This window comes from Myiozetetes cayanensis, unplaced genomic scaffold, assembly GCF_022539395.1.
Source record: "Myiozetetes cayanensis isolate MyiCay16 unplaced genomic scaffold, myiCay2020 scf12, whole genome shotgun sequence".
In the NCBI taxonomy this organism is placed as follows: domain Eukaryota; kingdom Metazoa; phylum Chordata; class Aves; order Passeriformes; family Tyrannidae; genus Myiozetetes; species Myiozetetes cayanensis.
The window spans coordinates 21,396,057-21,416,745 of record NW_026086826.1 but is presented as its reverse complement, the minus strand read 5'-3'; the positions used below and the strand labels follow the sequence as shown (position 1 = coordinate 21,416,745).

Here is a 20,689-nt window from a genome sequence, read left to right as displayed (position 1 = left end):
TGCTTGTGTAAGATTGAACCCTGGAAGAGAAACAAAAGCAATGGCTGTCTCTGAGGGTATTGAAAGAGAGAGGTGAAATACTGTGATGCAACAATGAAAAGAAGTCACAGGAGAGTTAAACAGGAGGTCAGGTGAAAAGAAAGGATCTACAAGAGTGATGGGAGAGGAGTGGCAGAGAGGAGGCTGTTGGGGCAGAGCAGGAACCAGAAGCAGTCAGTGAAAACAAGGGACAGCAGTGGTGTGGATCAGAGGAACAGAGGGAGACTGGAGGGCTTGAGATGGGAGCCAAGAAAGCAGAAGGGAAAAGGCCAGGAAGGAAAGAGAAACCATAGAACTGTGATCAGAGGCAAGCCAGAGGTGGAAAGGGAGGAAGCAGAAGAAAACAGGAAAGAAACAATGAAGGAAAATTGACAAACAAACTTTATGGCCCAGCCTTGAACACAGCTGGAATCGTGAATTGGGAGACAGAAGGGGACGATGCAGAAACACTCATTTCCAAGCTTGTGGCTTGGAGCATGTCCCAATGACTTCTGCTGTCAGTACAGTGGAGAGGGATGAAAACTGCAACTCCTTAGGCTCTGGCAAAGCTGGTACCAAGATTGGATGAACCTCTGAGAGCAGGAGTTCCCAGTTTTGCTCTAGTCCTGTGCAGAGCCATTGAGTATGAGACAAACTGAAAGAGTAAGCCCCAAAACAGTCCATGTGGCTTACTGGAAAAAACTTACTTTGCACGTGGCCATCATCCTAAGGATATTTTAAGAGTTCTTTATAAGGCTATTCAAAGATTAATTAGGAAAATCCTACATTTAATATCATTTTCAATACTGGGAGGGTTTGATGTGCATTATAAACATACTGCACAACACCTCTGTTTGCCAAGTAAACGAAAGCCTCATCTCAGGAAAGATAAAGATTTCAAGATCAGAATGGGAAATGACACTACAAGAGTGTTTTTCCTCCCCAACACCAAAAAATGTAACAGAGATCAGTGAACTGCTCAGGACAAGATAGACAATGTTATCCAGTCCTTCAGCGGGGAAAACCCATAGCCTAAGCAGAACAAATGAAACACTGTTCTTCAGGCCAGTCTGAGGCAGGCTGGGTGGGTGGCAGCTTGAGAAAGTTCTTTTCTCTTATCTAAGACCATCTTTTCTGAGACAGATTTGTCTTTAGAGAATGGAGTCACCAGCAAGGTTAAAAAGCACAGGTATCAGGCTCACATGCCCTAAAGAAGTTCTGGAAAACAACTCCACACACTGGAAATACCTTTCACATTGTTCAGGGGTTACTGTGGCAGCAGTGTCACCTAGACTGCAGACTGTGCTTCAGCTGGCCAGCTCTTAGCTGCGTTTCTTCCTCCCTTTCTGCTTTGAGACAGGAAAAAAAAATACCCTCACAATTAATTAAAACCATAGATAAAGCTACAAAAGATGAGCCGGGGAGTAAAGAGAGAACAAAGCAATTAAGAACTTTCCTGCTAAAAATTCACTAGGCATACTGTAAAATTCAGAGATCGTTGTGTCCCTCAAAAACACAGCAGAGAGAAGCAGACACGTAGACAAGCTTTCAATTACTTACGTGCCTTTGGCTCCCTTTCAGGATGCTGTGGAACTGGGAACAGCTATGGTAAATGTATTTTCTCCATTTGCCTTTCTTGACAAAGCAGCTCCAATATTTTGATCTCAAGAATAATCAGCTCTTTTGCATTTCCTTTTCAACTAACTGCAGACTTTTGCAAGTTAAAAATTAATGACAACTTCTCTTCCTTTCTTTTTCCTTTTTTCAACAAAACTCTTCTGTGCTCTTTTCTGAAAAAAAAAAAAAAATTATTTTTCCTACAACCTGTAAGTATTAGTCTAAACAGCATTCCAACCACTCTTTCTCCCTCCTTTGTAGTAACACACAAAACGAATTCCACCACAACAGCCTAGTTCGTGGGGACCATTATTCTGGAGATGAAACATTGTGTTGTGTCCTTTACCACTATTATGGGCAGTCAGTCTGTTAGAACATATTGGGCGATTATAGGTTAGTCTTTTCAGAGAAAGCCATGGGTTTCAAGTCAGCAGTGACCATCTATCAGTTCTTGAGATTATGCCATGATTTACTGTCACGGCATCATGTATTCTCTGATTTTCTGCCTCCTGTGAAACATTGTGCTTTCCTTTTCTATTGATGTATCAACTATAATAGTTACAAGCAGCTACAGAAAAATCAATAGTGAACTTTCATTACTGTGCACATAGAATACCATGCTGTGAGAGCACCTAGCTGTTAAATAGTCACCAGCAATAAGGTACACTGTAGATGTCTGTTGTTTTGGTCTAAGTGAAGAATGTCTGCATTTGAAACAACAAATATCTAGGATTTTCGACACCACTGGATTCTATGACAGTTTTTTCCAGTATACGATTTTTTTTCCCAAGTGTCTGGCTTGATATGTACTTTCTGTACCGTGATCTGTGTATTTTTTTAACCTAAGGCTGCCCCAAGAAGGTAATATCAAAATAAACTGCTGGACTGTGCTTAGCTGTAGTCTTATTAGGCTTGGTTGGACAGAACTGGTAAGAATTGTGCTAATCTTTGTTGAATTAATCTATCTTACTTGTCAAAGCAAGCCAACTTTAAAGTGAACAGACCAATAATATTTGTGTTAAACACACAGATGGGATAGAGTTGAAAGAGGCACTGCGGTGTTACCACGCACTCAGAGGTGCTCCTAGGACTGTGCTCTAGGAGAAGCATTGAGTTGCTTTTTAATGTACAGTTTGGAAAAAAATAGTACAATTTTTGGTTTAAATATATGAATTTGCCTCTGAGAACAAATTAACTTCCAATTAGTGAATGTAAATGAAGAAAGGCAAGAACAACAGTACAGCATGTGAGTACTGCCTTGAAAAAGTCCAGGCCACTTAGCATTTCAGGTCATTTCCCTAGGGCAGGTGGGCAGCTCTGCTGCAGGAGTTAGTGGTTACTTTGGCATTTTGAGACTATGTTGATTTACAGCTATAAATGCAGTGTTTGATGCCCGATACCTTAGATTTGAAAGCCTGTGGATCTTCATGAAACTAAACCATGAGAATGTACACATGTACTTAAAAGAATTGTATCATACCAAAAGCATATCCCACTGCTTGCTGTGGCCACGAGGCCACAGGAAAGCACAGGAAAACACAAGGAATCTGGAGCCCCTTAATTCATGCTCCTTGTGTTAAACCTCTGACTGTATTTTCTATGGAAACATCTCATCCGTATCTGACCAGATATTTCAGTCTGAGCTGAGCTGTGAGCACAAATCTGGAGTTTACATGACTTATTTCTGCCATTCCTTACTGAGCAATTGAAACGTTAAAAACGTGCTGAAGCATGCTGAACCTTACATGAGAATGTCTGGTCCTTACTGTTGGGACTTACTACCAAGAAACCAGAGGTAGCTGAGAAATAAAACTCTGTTCTAAGAAAGGCAGGTGTAATAGTATTTGTTCTGTGCCACACTTCTCTACCTCTGTATAACTGATGAGTAACCATGTTGCCAGAGAGACTTTCAGATGGGCTTTTCTTTACCTTTCATATCTGTGTGTTTAAAACTATGAGCAATAAGGACAAAGAACTACACATCCAGGTCTTTGGGAAAAGAGTCCAAAGGCTGACACATGTCTAGGTGCCTCTCCCGCAGGCAGCACTGACACTTGCAGAGTTGCAGTGCAGTGGCAGATGTCCCCATTTGGGCTTCTGTCACTCTCATTTGCCAAACCACTTCCACAGCTAAGCTCAGACATCAGTTACAGTAAAAACTGAGATTTGCATCTTCCACTCAGATCAACGTGCAACATCAGAAACAATATGTTTTGAAATAGTGCAACAGAAACTTATGTACCTAAGTTGTGTTACTGTCCATGCAAGCAAGACTGGGAGCACAAGAGAACAAAGGGGGTTTTTTTATCACCACCTGCAGGAGGCCCAGCAGCCTGGGCCAGCTCGGGGGGACAGGGCAGGAGCCCTGTCTCAGGGCCACCAACTCTGCTGTCACTCAGTGAGGAGCACCAGTGCATGGGGCATTGCATTTCAGCAACTTCATGGGCTGCTGCTGTCAGATGTGGTACTGATCTTATAACTGGTACAGCATGAATATGATGGGACCAAACTCACTGGGTCTTTTCATCTGTACCAGCAAGCTCTTTTGTCAATGCTAATTTGATAGGGAATTGAAACAGCATCAGCTTCAGTCTACCATCAGCGGTCTCATCTGCAGTTACATTTACATAGAAAATAACTGTAAGTGCCCAAAGTAGAGTAAAGTATTTAGTAATAATAGTAAAATTCAAATATTGGGATAATAGGAGTAACGTATTTGTTTCTACTGTAGTGCTTTCTGCACTGAGCAATTAAATTTCCACTTCTCATATCTTACACAGACAGAGCTGATCATCTTTTTCACGTTCTTCCCAAACTAGAATCAGCTTCCACTGATACAACTTAGTTCAGTGAAAAAAAGCCCTGGTAGCTCAAATATTAGCACATAAAACTAGTCAAGCCATGCCTTGAAAAGTCTCAGAAAAGAGGAGAAACAGGTTTTTGTAATCAATGTCCTAAAGACAGTTAGTTGTCCCATGCTAAGCCTTGTCTGCAAATAGTGCAAAAGTCTTAAAACTCTGAATTATTTTTCAGTTATGGTGACAGAAAATCATAGCAGACTATTGTACCTCTTAGAATAGCACATCACTAAAACAACTCTGCTTAACTACCTCTCCTTCTTTCAATCAGAATATATTGTGATAATTTTTGCTCACGTGGGACTTTGGATCTGAACAAATCAACAAGGCCAAGCAAAATTCACCAAGTAATAAAAAAGTGGTATGAAGTTCTACCCTTGTCTGGAAACCACTATAATGATATAACTGGCTGGTCTAATATTTTTAACCAAGTTCAAAAAAAGTTTGGAATATAATAATTAAATGCAAATACAGTCCTGATCCCAAAGACCAGAAGAATGCCTTTGAGCTAGTATTTATAACAAGAGCTACTCGACTGAGCTCTCTTGTAAATTTTATCATACCTGAGGCAGTTTTCCTCAGTCGATTAGCTGGAAAGCTGAATATATCCTGAGGCAAACCAGACATCTAGTACAGGCTAAATTCAACTACTGGAGCTTAAATTTGGCTTAATATATCCCCACTTGGATCTGCCTGTTTAATTCTCTTTCATATGATAACGTTGGTTTATTCATAGTCTGGACTTGCCACCTGAACAAACTGTACCTCATATCTTATTCTAATGGAATAAGAAAACTTTGCAAAAACCACAAAAGTTTCTGACTGAAAATCAAATGCAAATTTGGGATTAAAAACTGTTTTGTAAAGTGACTACAAGATTAGTACAGAGAGATTTTTTTCCCTAAGGAGTACTGCTTTTTATGATCATGCATTTTTTATACTCTGCAGAGACAGATGGGCTTTATAAAAGGATACAGCCTGCTACTCAAAAGGGTTTTAGTGGCAGCTGCATTTCTGTGTTTTAACCTCAGCAGAAATTTATATTCTATATTTTTCCAGAAAATATTTATATTTCTTCTTTTCAGACTGTATCACCCCTTGGTGTAGTTCCAGTGGCAGCAGTAGAAATACCTCTGAGATTAATCTGGTCCATTATTCCTATTTTACACAGTACTTGAGTAGCAGGAGAGGGATAGAAAGGGAAAGGACAGATAATGTGCAAGTTTCTCATTAGAGCAATAAATCGAAACATTTAGAAAAGTTACAAATGCCTAAGCAAAAGCAGAGCAATTTTTTTCTAGGTAAAAGCAAATCTCTATAAAATTTCCATTCCTTATTTTCTAAATATTCAACTTCTCAGCTAAATAATAGATTGTTTCTTGCTCCTCTTAACATTATACCATACTGTCTGTTATTGCAAGTTGAATATAACACCCCTTCTGCCTCAGTTCATAACTTCAAGGACTTTGTATGATGTCCCTATCACCATTCCCAAGAACTTCATAAATATTTATGACATTTTAAACTATTCATACCCTACAAATTGTAGGCATTGAGAGCCAGTTCCCTTAAAACACCAACAGTCCTGGGTGCTACTGAAGATTAAAATGATGTTTCAGAAATATACTGGGGAAACCCTTTGGTTCAATAAATTTATTATTTATTGTAATTTTTTTAACTCTTATCAGAGGCCTAATTTCTGCTTTTATCAAATGTGATGCTAGTGCTCTGGTTAGTAGATTTGCTTGCATTTAGGCATATATATGTGTAAGCCTACTCATGGCATGACAATTAGCATACTAGCTTTCTTATCTATGCTTATTCTAACTGAATATTCAAAGACATTTCTCTCCCAGAAATATAATATGACCCTGGGATTAGGTGAGGAGTTCGGGGGGGATAAAAAGGGTTTTGATTCACTTTTTTTCTCAGTTTACCGGCGAGACCTTCACGAAATAACTTCTGCCCCATTTTATCAACATGTGCTGGCATACAATTATGACCATGGCTGCACAGGATAGTGGTTACGCAGTTTTTTCCTGGAAAAGAGATACTTAGATTAAGACTTTTTTTTTCTAGGACTGATTTGTCGCTTACCTTAAATGGTCACTAGGTCAAACACAAAAACAAATCTGGAAGGAGGAACCAGAAAGCCACATCAGCCCAGGCAGGTTCCCTGACTATAAGTTTTGGCTTCATTATCTAGGGTTAATTTTTTCATTGCACCAGCAGAGCTTCAAAGACTGGAGCACACCTTCACTGAAAACAGCCTGTAGCAAGCAAGAGCTAAGACCACCCACTGGCATGGTGGGAGACATGGGAGGCACAGTTGTTTGGGGAATTTCCTTCAAGATACAAGCAACTGCTCTTCATGTTCCTGCTCCTCTGTCATGGCTTCAAATAAAGCAGCAGCAACTGTCTTACCTGGAACGTAATCCTATCAGTGAATGCTTAAGCATAGGATTGAAATACCTACAAAATAAACCTTTGGGCAATAGATGGGCTGCCCTCAGTCCCAGATGAGCAAGAGACAAGTAACATGTTTCATTGCTGACCCAGAGCAGGAGCCAGTCCTGGACTTCAGTAGGGGAAAAACTCCAAGCATGAAAAAAGTTTGAGAAAGTGAAGGAAAGTGAGGAGGTACTGGAGTTGAGGTATGGCCAAGATGAAGGGCCAGCAGTAGAATCACTGCTTGGTACTGTGTTCTGTGGACTGTCCTGGCATCTCCCGGGCTGGGCCACAGTTTCATCCCAAATGGCTCCTCATACCCTTGACTATGTGGCCGTACCTGGTCGTGCTTTACCCTCATGAGATTCAGTGAGAAACACTGGACTTTGTATTTAAGGGTGTAGCTGGCTGTGGACTTTGGGCCAGGACCTGTGAGCAACTCTTCTGTCAAAGAGGCCTAGCAGGATCTTGTTTTACTGTGTTTTAATGACCACCATATCACTTATGCCTCATTTGCAAGTAATAAGGATGTCGGTTCCTGGGCTGTCGGGACAAGAAGTGAGCGCAGGTTTTGTTTGTTTGTTTAACTTCCAAGACAGTAAATTCAGCCTGAGCTGTTGAAAGTCAAGCTGTTTTATTTTCCTGAGTGATGACTCAGTAATTACACCAGTCATAAAGATTCAAGAAATCAAATTAAGCTTTGCCCTTTGTCTTTACAAGGACTGTAAGAAAAGAAACAACTGGAATGTAGTAACATACTTCCCCAGTCCCACAAGGAAAGTAATCCACCTTATTTCCTCATGTCACTCTTTCCATTGCAGAGATAACAGTAGCAAAAGCAATTATAAAATTACTCACAAAAGTCAACAAACATGGTTCTTAATCATCAGGAGCTTTTCAGTAAGAATCTATCATTTTGCAATCTTTTTGGAACAGAAAAACGGTACAATATTTCACATAGCATTAGAAAGAAGCCTACTGCTATAAAGCAATATCAAAATGTTTTAGTTAAGTCTGAGTTGTTCTGAAAGAAACAAGGTCCATCAAGATCAAAAACTGAAGAGATCAAATAGGATCCAGACCAAGCATTACAGCTTGTTCTCTTGTAAGCATCTTATTCTCACTTTAAATATAGATCTAATTTTGCCCAATAGATAGGCATGAATGAAATACTTTGCTGTAGCAGACTTGAATCAAGAATTTCAAAACAACGTGCCCATTAGCAGATGTTATGCTCAACTGAAAATGAAAATTACTTTATGGCCCTCATAAACAGAGATCAACTGTTGCACTGTTAGAGATAGCTTAACCCCTGACAAAAACGGAAGGAAAACTTTTCTACACATTCAGTTTGGACTTTGGAGTCTTAAGAAAAGTGGTTTCTGTTGTTATAATGTTAAGTTTTTTTCAAGATTTGGAAAGTGCTAAATATAGCAGCTTATCACTGATTAAGAAACATCTATCAAGAATTGTTTCTCCTGACTTCTAAGTCAATTCATTCAGCACAATCCCACTGTAATAAAATTGAGGGGAATTTTGCAGTAAGGAGCTTATCTTTACCATAAATCTTCCTTCATTATAGCATTTTGACTGTCAAGAAGGCTTAGCTATCGAATGACATGCATCTGCCTTCATGACAGATGTACTGTGTGGAACCGCTGTTGTTGCCTTTAGTTTCAATGAAGGAGAATTGTGGGTAATTTTCAGAGACTGGCACTTTATCAACCATTACTACTTTTGCCTTCAAAAATATGTTTAGCACATGGCAAAAATCTACCTGTGTTTTAAGTCCTGTAACCCAGAGATTTTGCAGGAAAGTAGGAAAAAAATAGTTTAAAACTGTGTTTGAATAGAGGAAGCTTTGGTAACGTTACCTCGGTCCTGGCTAATTCCCTTTTTTTGAACTACTCTGGGGTAAAAACCTTCATCAGAATTAACATATTCCATCTTCAAGGTCAAATGGGAATTGGCCTCACACTAAAGCCCCTGAGGGGAACCCAACTTTGTGAGGAGCAGTGTTGTCCCTTTCCCTGGTGAAGCAGCACGTTCTGGGCAGAGGCAGCGCTGCTTCTTTGGCCGTGCAGCATGGCTGGAAAGAACAGGCAAACCTGACGGCCTTCCTGGCCAAAACCACCCTCTCCAGAGTTTGGAAGAAATCCTGTTTTATCTACAAGCTAATCAGCCATTCCAAAGAGCTGCTAAATGGCGGGGTCAGTTGGGTTTTAGTAAAGTCCTTAAATGATGGGGCTGATCGGCTCATTCAGGGTGAGAAGGCTCAGGCCTGGGCTGGTATCGAGTCCTGTTGCCTGGAGTATCCGTAAGATGCTTCCAGCCTCCTGAAAGCAAGAAATCCCCCTTCCCGTGGAGAGGCCTAAATACAATCTTATTTCATCCCTGCAATTCCATGACTTGCAGAGAGGCAGCTGAGCTGTGTTCACATCTCTTCATTGCTTCGTGTAGAAACATATCCAATAAAAGACACGAGCAGTAAAATTTAACTGTCTTTTTGTGGGAAATATTTATGCTGTTCCTAAGGAGTTGCTGTTTTTCAAATTTAAATCTCTCATTCTGTTTCATTTTTCTTTTCAAAATTCCCAGACCAAAGAGAAACTCTCTATAGATTAGTACACCACCAAATTTTAAGTATTTCATGTTTGGAATATGAGAGGGAAAAAATCTCTCTGAAACCTAAATATTTTTCCCCTCTAAAGACCAGACCCATTTTGGGGGAAAATATGCAAAAGTGTTCTCCTCGGGCTGAATGTTGTATGCAGCTTCAGCTTAATGCACAGCTTTATGGCAGATGTAGAAAATAATCAAAATGGGGGGATATCTGGGAATACTGGCAGATCTTTACTGTGACTGCAGAGCAGATCATGACATGCTATAATACTGGCTTTGTCTTAATCGTCCAAAGTAAGCTACAGAGAACAAAAATTCTTTGTTTGACAGAAAAGCAATTGCTATTTCTTGTAAAACATATAATATATTCCAGAAGACCTAAGGGTTTACTTTTCAATAAGGATAGAAAAAGATGCGTGCCCCACTGTGAGCTCACAGTAAGGCTGTTTCATGTAAAAAGTTGGTAATTAGTCCCTGAGTGAATAAAGTAGAAGAGCTAAGAGACTGATACTTACTGTAGCAACACAAAACACTTTTTCTAGCTGCTAGGATTTAAAGGGTGTGTGGGTGGGAGGGGGGGACCTACTCCTACTCATTTAATTTACAAGCATCTAAACCTCGGAAAACTATTTCTTGCATTAAGCTTAAACATATGTCCTTTAAATTGTTACTAATCGATGTAAAGCTTGATAAGAGACATTCCAATTTTAAAAAGCAGACAAGAATGAAGGATTATATGAAAACATAAAAAAATGTTGTGCTGTACACATCAGTAGCAGATTTCATGCTCGTTGTACACCACTGCCTTCAGCAGAGTTCCACCCGCGTTGCTTGAGGTCTCACCAAGTTAACTCATTAGCAGTCAAAGGAAATACTTGAAAAACTAAATCATGGCCATTTAGCCAGCATTACATAGAATCATAGAATCATAGAATCATAGAATCATAGAATAGAATGGGTTGGAAAAGACCTCCAAGATCATCAAGTCCAACCCCTGATCCAACTCTAATTACTATATCATGGCACTAAGGGCCATGTCCAATCTCTTTTTAAAAACTTCCAGGGATGGTGAATCCACCACTTCTCTGGGCAGGCCGTTCCAATGCCTGATCACCCTCTCTGTAAAGAATTTCTTCCTAACATCTAACCTAAACTTCCCCTGGCAGAGCTTGAGCCCATGTCCCCTTGTCCTGTTGTTGGTTGCCTGGGAGAAGAGACCAACCCCCACCTGGCTATAACTTCCCTTCAGGTAGTTGAAGAGAGTGATGAGGTCACCTCTAAGCCTTCTCTTCTCTAGACTAAACAATCCCAGCTCCCTCAGCCTCTCCTCATAGGACTTGTGCTCAAGTCCCTTCACCAGCCTGGTTGCTCTTCTCTGGACCCGCTCCAGCACCTCAATATCCTTCCTGAACTGAGGGGCCCAGAGCTGAACACAATACTCAAGGTGTGGCCTCACCAACGCAGAGTACAGGGGAAGGATCACTTCCCTGCTCCTGCTGGCCACACTGTTCTTGATGCAGGCCAGGATGCCATTGGCCTTCTTGGCCACCTGGGCACACTGCTGGCTCATGTTCAGCCTCCTGTCGATCAGCACCCCCAGGTCCCTTTCCACCTGGCTGCTCTCCAACCACTCTGTCTCCAGCCTGTAGCGCTGCAGGGGGTTGTTGTGGCCAAAGTGCAGGACCCGGCACTTGGCCTTGTTGAACTTCATCCCATTGGAGTCAGCCCATCTCTCCAGTCTATCCAGGTCCCTCTGCAGAGCCCTCCTGCCTTCTGGTAGGTTGACACTCCCTCCCAACTTGGTGTCATCAGCAAATTTGCTGATGATGGACTCAATCCCCTCATCTAGGTCATCGATAAAGATGTTAAACAGGAGTGGACCCAGCACTGATCCCTGGGGGACACCACTGGTGACCGGTTGCCAGCTGGATGCAGCCCCGTTCACCAGCACTCTCTGGGCCCGGCCCTCCAGCCAGTTCTTAACCCAGCACAGAGTGCCCCTGTCCAAGCCATGGGCTGCCAGCTTTTCCAGGAGTATATTATGGGAGACAGTGTCAAAGGCTTTGCTGAAGTCCAGATAGACCACATCCACAGCCTTCCCTTCGTCCACCAGGTGAGTCACCTGATCGTAAAAGGAGATCAGGTTGGTCAAGCAGGATCTGCCTCTCCTAAACCCGTGCTGGCTGGGTCTGATCCCTTGTCCATCCTGTAGCTGCTGTGTGATTGCACACAGGATGATCTGCTCCATAACTCTGCCAGGCACCGAGGTCAGGCTGACAGGCCTGTAGTTACCAGGGTCAGCCTTGCAGCCTTTTTTATGGATTGGGGTGATATTTGCCAACTTCCAATCATGTGGGACCTCCCCAGTGAGCCAGGACTGTTGGAAGATAATGGAGAGCGGCTTGGCAAGCTCTTCTGCCAGCTCCCTCATTACCCTAGGATGGATCCCATCTGGTCCCATAGACTTGTGAGGATCCAGGTGGCTCAGTAAGTCACTAACTATTTCCTCCTGGAATACAGGGGGGCTATTTGGTTTCCTCTCTCTGTCTACCAGCTCCAGAGGCCAGTTGCCTTGAGGGCCACCTGTCTTACTGGTAAAAACTGAGGCAAAGTAGGTGTTAAGTACCTCAGCCTTCTCCTCATCTCTATTAACTATGTTTCCCTCCGAGTCCATCAAAGAATGGAGGTTTTCTTTGCCCCTCCTTTTGTTATTAATGTATTTATAGAAGGACTTTTTGTTATCCCTAACAGAAGTGGCCAATTTAACTTCAAATTGCGCTTTTGTATCCCTGATTTTCTTTCTGCATGATCTAGCTGTCTTCCTGAATTCTTCGTAAGTAGCCAGCCCTCTCTTCCATAGTCGATAAACTCTCTTTTTATCCCTGATTTCCTTCAGAATCTCCCTGTTTAACCAGGCTGGTTGTCTTCCCCGCCGGCTTGCCTTTCGGCACACCGGTATGGCCTGTTCCTGTGCACTCAAAACTTCCTGTTTGAAGCACATCCATCCCTCCTGGACTCCCTTGTTTTCAAGGGTTGTTTCCCAGGGTATGCTCTGGACTAGACTTCTGAATAGGTCAAAATCTGCCCTCCGGAAGTCCAGCGTAGAGGTTTTATTGTTGTTTCTCCTTGAATCTCTGAGTATTGAAAATTCTATTATTTCATGATCACTATTTCCTAGGCGGCCTTCAACCACTATATCTCCCACCAGCTCCTCTCTGTTTGTAAACAGCAAGTCTAGTGGGGCCTTACCCCTGGTAGGTTCATTTATCAGTTGATGAAGGAAATTGTCCTCTATACACTCCAGGAAATTCCTAGACTGCCTCTTCTCTGCAGTATTGAGCTCCCAGCAGATATCCGGCAGGTTAAAGTCACCTACAAGGACAAGGGCTGACAATTTTGAGACATCCGCCAGCTGCTTGTAGAATAATTCATCCCCTTCATCATCCTGGTAGGGCGGTCTGTAACAGACACCCATGATGATGTCAGTCTTGTTGGTCTTCCCCCTGATTTTGATCCACAGGCACTCAACCTTATTGTTGCTGACCTCAAGTTCAACAGGGTCCAGAGAGTCTCTAACATATAAAGCCACCCCTCCACCTCTCCTCCCCTGCCTGTTCTTCCTGAAGAGCTTATAGCCTTCCATAGCAGCACTCCAGACATGCGAGTCATCCCACCATGTTTCTGTGATGGCGACTACATCATAGCCTTCCTGCTGCACAATTGCCTCCAGCTCCTAAATACATAATAAACACTGACAACAAAACCAAACCCAAACCACGGGAAAACCATCTACTTAAAAACCAAAGTTATTAATCTCATTTGTCTCACTATTAGCACTAAGCATCAGAAGTGAAAACTGTACCATTTCTTGTTCTACCTGCATAACTTGAAGTTACTGGAAATAACTTAATATTCACATGTTTTCCTTTGTTATTACTCATTTTTAATATAGCTAGAGTTTGCGATTCTCCCTTGAAAAGAATGACATAATTGTTACTGCAACTATGTGTTCAGTAAACCTATTTTTGACAATATACAAAATATCATTTGAGAGCTTGAGAGATGACAGGGGAGCTCACACAGTGCTCTCAGCACATATCCTTTAACGCTGTTTAGACTGCCTCTTTTGCTTTACTGCAGCATTTATTGTTAACAGACATGAGATGAGAGCATTTATCAAAAGTCATATCCAGAAATCTTGGTCACTTCATAAAGACTCACTCCAAAATGCATAACTGGTCATCAGGTTGCATCTGCATCCCCACTATTATAATTGCAGTTCTGGAGAGATCTGCACACAGATGAATTGTGTAATAATTCACAGTCCTAAACTGTAGTCACTTGGACTGTATCTGATTCAATATAGAAAGTCAGGAAAATCACTACATATACTGGTTAAATAATAATATTTTGTTGAGAAGCACTGAGCCTCACCACAAATTTGTTTAGAGGAAAGACATAAAAGCATTTCTTCAGGCTGAAAGTGGTATAGAAGAGCCCCAGAACTACTTATTGTTTACTGTTAGTATCAACTTGTTTTTATATCTGACTTCAGCGCTTATGTTGCCACATACGAGTATTTAAAGAACTTTCCACTGACATGAGAAGAGAAAACCAGACAGACCTTCCCCTGTAGTTCTGCAACTTCCATGGAATTCAGGCAGGCCAAGTAGCTGACAGGTGTACAGAACACCTGTACAGCTCACAGGTACATCTGCTGCCAAAAGCCACCGATCCTGTGTTTGAGACTAATTTAATATAAAATCTTATGCTGCTTCTTGACTTGGAGCATGGTATCAGTACAGGTGAAAACATATATTAAATTCAACACTTTTGTAGAAAAATATGGAAATTTTGCGGTTCTCAGATTTTGTTTCTTCTTAATCTCTGTAAAAATTTATTTTGTGATTTTTCAAGAAATATATAATCCGTGCAATAACATAAAAATAATAATGAATCTGGTTTTCCAAGAAGCCAGCACAATACACAGTAGGACTCAAATGGCAACAGAGAGATGTCCCTTGAATTTAAAGGGGGTTGAATCAGCTAACAGTTTCTAAAACTTCCTGATGTTTAAAGTTATTTTTAACAGAGGAAAAAAAGTTCAAAATGCTGGTTCTGAAATTATCATACATTTTATCTTGCTGTTTAACACAGTTTAATTTCCAGCATAGTCCCTGTTTTCTGTGGGAATTTCTTATGTTCTAACAATTCATTCATGATTGCGTTTTGCATCTGAAACAACCTATTTAAATTAATTGTGGTAGTTGATAGTGTTTCTTTATTAACTTTATAAAAATATGCTTAGAACACCCAATTTTTAAACCAGGTTACGCTAGCTACAAAATACCTTGGGATTTTTCCGTAGGTATGTAAAATAACAAGCAGCTATATTTTGTGTGAGAAAATGTCCAGTGTAATACATGAAAACGTGATTATCCAAAGATCTCCAGAGACACTGGCAAAAAGACTTTGGATAAATGAGTTTGAATAGCTAAGGGACCAGGCATAGCAGCTTTGAAGTTTCCAGTTCTCTTCACTCGGGATAATGCAAAGTTCAGACAATCCTTGTTGGATAGCCAACATAATTTAAGTATTACCAGCGAGATCCTTAAGCCAGCCAGCATAATTTAGGTGGATGTCGTGTCCACAGTTCCCAAACAAGCGGCACAAATCCCGGAGCCACTCGCTCTATTTCCACAGTGAAACTGGGACAGGAAAGAGGCAGGCAGGAACAGCCACAGCAGGAAACACTCGCCCCCGCTCATGCAAGAGGGAACCTGAAGTGCAGCTGGCAGCCAGCACATTCCAGAGGGGCTCCTGCTCAAAGCCTGGAACTCGGGCTCTGGAGGCTGTGCGTGCTGCCACAGGCTGCCACTGCAATCCTTGGCGTCTTTCCTATCCCCTTATCCCAAAGACAGTGTTTGCCTCCTCCAACCATTTCCCTCACGTTCCAGCACACAGTTATGTGCAGGAACCAATATTTGCTCTGTTTAAAGTACTTCTAGGAAAAGGTGCAGTGAGACCCAATTTACACAGCCTCCCAGGCTCCTCATAGATTGGGGGACCAGCATGTTGTTCCTGTTTTGCAAAGGAAAACAACTCACTTCCCCTACAATCAAAGGTTGGCATTTACAATGAACCAAATTCTGCCAAACTCCCCACCTCCTGTGCTCCAAGAACATCCATAGAACAGATTTGTCTTTACCCAAAGTGAATTAGCAGCAGTTATTCCCAGCAGCACTACATTTTAGCTTTACAAGAAACTGTTACGGTACTCTGCTGATGGTAAAAGTGATCAAGCACCAACCAAAACAACTTCTCCCAGCAAGTGCACTTTGATCAGTTGACTCTTTCAGCGTTAATAACAGCACCCTAATTTTCAAGCTTTAGAATAACTTCTGCATTCTCCAGACATGTCAAAAATAATGCCACTGGAGTGATTTTACACAAGGAAGCAAACACTGAGGAGATAATATACTGCCATTTATCTCTGACAAGCATTTCCAGAGCTTGAACTTGCTGTATAGGAACAGAAGATAATCAAACAGAGGCAGAGTGAACAAACTGTACCTGCCGTGCTGATGTAAAAGCCCCACTGTCCAATACAAAAAAAAAAAAAAAAAAAAGAAAAAAAGAAATCAGTGTTGGATTTCAGAAACCATATTCAGGTTAAAGGGCACCATTCTTATCTAGTATTCCACCCAAAGGACAATGATTTCATTTTATAAAGATCATTAGTCAGTGAAATATGTATTTTAGAGAGTTTTTAGTAGGGAAGATTATTTTGGCAGTCACTGGAGTGTACCAGATGGTTCATTAACATAGGCTAGACAAGTCAAAGGCTTTCAGAATCATTTAGAAAATGTCAAACAGAAACAAGAACGCTGTCACTTTTTATTAGAATTAACTACATCATACCCTGGACACAGATTTCACCTTGGGTCAGAAAAATTAATACAGAATTATATGAATTGTGAAACATACTAGGTTAAAGATAGGGCTTCCTCTTGGGACTCATTTGCTAGCAATATATTATGGTCTTCTACTTTAGGAATCCTCAACCTTTCTTTTTGTAAGCTATGAAAAGAGCTGACCTTGCTCAGACTCCATTGGTGTCTAATTGATTTGAGGTATATGCAGAATTTCAACAAGACACTCCGCTAAAGCTCTTTTGTGATCATTTTCCCAGGAAAGTTGGCAAAAGGGTTCACTGAATATTCAGCAGCTTGTAAAGTATGCTTTTGTCAGGAGGTAAAAAAAAATACATCCATTTAGTGAAACACTGCCTTCATAAACAGGAATTAAAATGCAACTGAATTGTTACTTTTTTTCTATTACCATTCAGATGTCAAAAATCTTGAGAACTTCCAGCTTGTGGAAGGTGTTCAGGAACAAGTGAATGCTGCACTGCTGGACTACACGATGTGTAATTACCCACAGCAAACAGACAAATTCGGGCAGCTTCTCCTGCGACTACCAGAAATCCGGGCCATCAGTATGCAGGCCGAAGAATACCTCTATTACAAACACCTGAATGGGGATGTGCCATGTAATAACCTTCTCATTGAAATGCTGCATGCAAAGAGAGCATAAATTATAACCATTAGAGCTTCTGCTTTCAAGGAAAAAAAAAAAAAACCAACACAAACACATATTCTGAACTGCTCCGAGCAACACTAATTAAAACGTGGTTTTAAGACTTTGCAAAATGGTATAATAATCAAATACTAATAGTAAATAAGTGATGTATCAGGGTATTTGTATTGCAAACTGTGAATCATGTGCTACACATCCCCAAAGGAATCTATATAGGACTTTATACTGGAGTGAAGTGAACTTACCAAGTGGATACTGTCACCAGTGACAACATGAAAAAGGACAGAACGATCCTTGTATATTTAACTCTGCTGATGGCCAATATGAAGAAACCTAGGTGAACAAAACTGAGTTGGATCATCGAGCTAAGACAGTGGGGAATTTGAGTGCACTAAATTTCCTTCACTGTATAGCAGGACTTCTGAAACAGTTATACGAGATGCAAACTGCATCTGTAGCGTCTTCTGTCATCCTTCCAAGGACCCAACACTTACTTCTGTGATAAATGATGTGGCATCCATTCAACAAGCTGTAAGAGAGAGCTGGCCTAGGCCATGTGCTATGTAGTGTCGCCACCACATCCTCAGAGGCTGGGGTTCACTGTCAGTCTCTCGGGCCTGCAGACCACTACTCTGAAGAGTCTGTTATCCAGTTAGCTTGGCATTCTTACTATGTTCTGAAGTTTGTTTTGTCACGTGTTCATGTTGTTCTATCAGGCAGTATCCCTCTTCTGCTGCTGTTATTGGATAGCTATTAAATAGCGAAGGAAATATTCCAAAATTCAACTACACGCTTAACCAGGGCAGTGGCTAAAATATGACTCCGCTATATATTCCTGGCTGTTTCCAAATAAAGGAGATGCAGATATTTTAGCCATCCCAAACAACAGTGGTTTTGACAGGAAAATAAAATCGAGGACACCAAATACTGATGTTAAAAAACTAAAGATAAAATTTTTTAAAATGCATTGCGTGATGCAAGAAGTGACAAATGAATTGTACACCCTGGTGATGCCATGGGGCTTATTAAGAAATGATCTTTAAAACTGCCAGTAATTAGGAAACCAAATTTCAACTCAAACATACAACATCTATTGAAACCTTCTGTTTTTCAAGTTAGGTAATACACATATTTTACGCAAAGAAAGAAGAGTGATACTGCTGTGTCTATGTAGGCCAAAGTCTGCTGCAGAACAAATATTAGAAAAGAACAAACACTTCTCTCTCTGTCCAAATGAAGATATCAGTATTAACATGTAGTGCCACAGTTATAAGTCTTGCCTTATTGCATTACCCTTAAAGGTAACTGTGCAGGTGTAGATCAACATACATTTCAAAATAAAGTATTAATCTCTAACATTAGCAAAAGCATAGTGTTTACATTCTTTAGGTCCTGTGGGGAAAAAACTGTGATAAAATTGCAGAGCAGTGATTTCCTTATTATTTCTTTTAAATTGGTAATTATTTTACCAGTACTTAATTACTGTATGTCGTGAGACACTAAAATCAATAGGGGTATTTCATTTTGACTTTAATTTTTGAGATTATTGGCTGCACAATCACTTGTAGAAACTGTATAAAATCCTAATACTTTAATTTTTTTCATGAAGATTGCTGGCTTTTGAATAGTTTATTTATATTGTATATGATAGTTTTCACTGTAGACAATTATGATGCTAATTTATTTTTCTTTGGTTTCATCTTTATATAAGATATAGCCAGAATGAAGAAGCCAAATATATGTGTTTACTGTAGCATGTCTTCAAGTTAGTGGAACATAGTTCAGGGACACAGAAGGGTCTTTACAAATTAAAATCATTCACTTGATTAAATGTCTGTAAATCTTCATAATCCTAAATGTAGTTTATTTAAATCTGTTGTAAATTATGTGAGTTATATCTTTTTCTGTTTCATGTGAACTTGAAAAGGTGCGTTTCTCTCACTTTTGTCTAAACGTTCATACATTGTATACCAAAGACATCAGCTATTACATCTGCATTAGCACAAAGCACACTAATTTAATTGCCTGTAATAATCAGCTCTGAAATTCTGTCCATGCATGGGGTACCAATACAGCAAAGCCTGGTGGTGTCTGCGACTCCTGCGTGCCCGTCTTGTATCGCAGCACGTCTGGACTTCCGTACAGACCACGAGCAAACCAAGCCCAGCTCCCTCAGTCATCCCACAGGGCAGCCATAAGCATTATTTAGATAACAGCATTCTCCCTCAGACAAACTAAATGAACAGTAAAATGCGGGAGGCTGTTGATGGTGGCTGTGAAATATGTGTACAAGATAAGTGTGGTCATTCTTTCCTTATTGAAAGAAAAGCAAAGCATTATTTCAAGTGTTTGCATTCTGTATTTTCTCTCTTTTTTTTTTTTTTCCTGTCGAAATGCTACAGTGAATCTCACTGAATTCTAAGAAAAAAAGCTTAAAAAGATATTGCTAACTCTATTCACAGCACCATTATCTATATACAGGACAGAAGAATTAAAATAAGGATGTAGAAGAAAAGAACAATTCAGTTTAATGGAAACGATTTCAGATAAACTAACATATATTTGCCCATTTCTTTGGTTCCAAGAATCCCATCAGATTGTCCAAAGTACACAAACAAAACAAAACAAATCACCAAAAAACCCTGCTTACGTTAATTGTTAACTATTTTGTAACCAGGCATTTTCTTCTGACTGCCTTATTGATTACAGGATCTATTACTAAAAGCAGACTAAAATTCAAAGGGTTTGGCTTTGGCTGGTTTATTATAGTTGTTCTGTGTTTGTAAACAGACAATCTGTAAAGTCTGACTATTTGTATTACAGATGTTCTGCAGCTGCCTTGGATTTAAATCCATGCAACTTTTAGAATGTGCAGTGAGTTACTTGTTGAAGTTGAAGTTCTCTTACTGTATCGGTGAAATACATATTGTCATGTCAGTTCTTGCCAGGAGTTTCTCATCACCAATGGAATTTTTTTTTTTTTCAGTATTTCAATAAATATTGATATGCCCGTGCTGATTACTTTATATTTGTCTTTATAATAACATTATTCCACTGAAAGGCAGCACGAGTCAAAAATCAGTTACTCAGAAGAGGAGAGTAAAACTCGGGAGAAATAAGTGTATCAAAAGAGAATTTGACACAAGTGGAAGACACTAGTGAACAGCACCTTCAAAATCTCAAGACAGTAATGGTGAAATTGCTTAGGCTCAAACCAAGTAAATAACAGCTAAAACAGATCAGAAAAGCTGAATTTCTAATAAAAAAGTAAATTACCACTTAACACTCTCAATTTAATGCCTCTGATCTCATAATGCACAAGTAATTTTCACTTTACATCTACCCATAAAGAGTTAAGCAGCCAAAGCATCAGAGAGGGAAAATGACGGAACAAAAGAAAATCAGGTAAGGGATCCAGCGGAGCTCAGGATAACCTCTCAGCAATGTAAATACATGGCAGAGCCAGGGGCAAACCTGCAGCTTCCAACACAACTGCCAGAGGAGGCTGCCAAGGAGACAGATGTTAC

At 40.3% G+C, this 20,689-nt stretch overlaps 1 protein-coding gene across 4 annotated transcripts in view; it reads left to right on the top strand.

Annotated features, from left to right (window-relative positions):
- Nucleotides 1–20,188, top strand: part of NR5A2 (nuclear receptor subfamily 5 group A member 2) — a 91,330-nt gene extending 71,142 nt beyond the window's left edge. For all 4 annotated transcript variants that reach the window (XM_050307106.1, XM_050307104.1, XM_050307105.1 and 1 more), the window contains one exon: nt 16,912–20,188. In XM_050307106.1, coding sequence (XP_050163063.1) covers nt 16,912–17,159 — 248 coding nt within the window. In that variant the 3' untranslated portion in view covers nt 17,160–20,188. The remainder of the gene's footprint in view (nt 1–16,911) is intronic.
- Nucleotides 20,189–20,689: the final 501 nt, after the last annotated feature.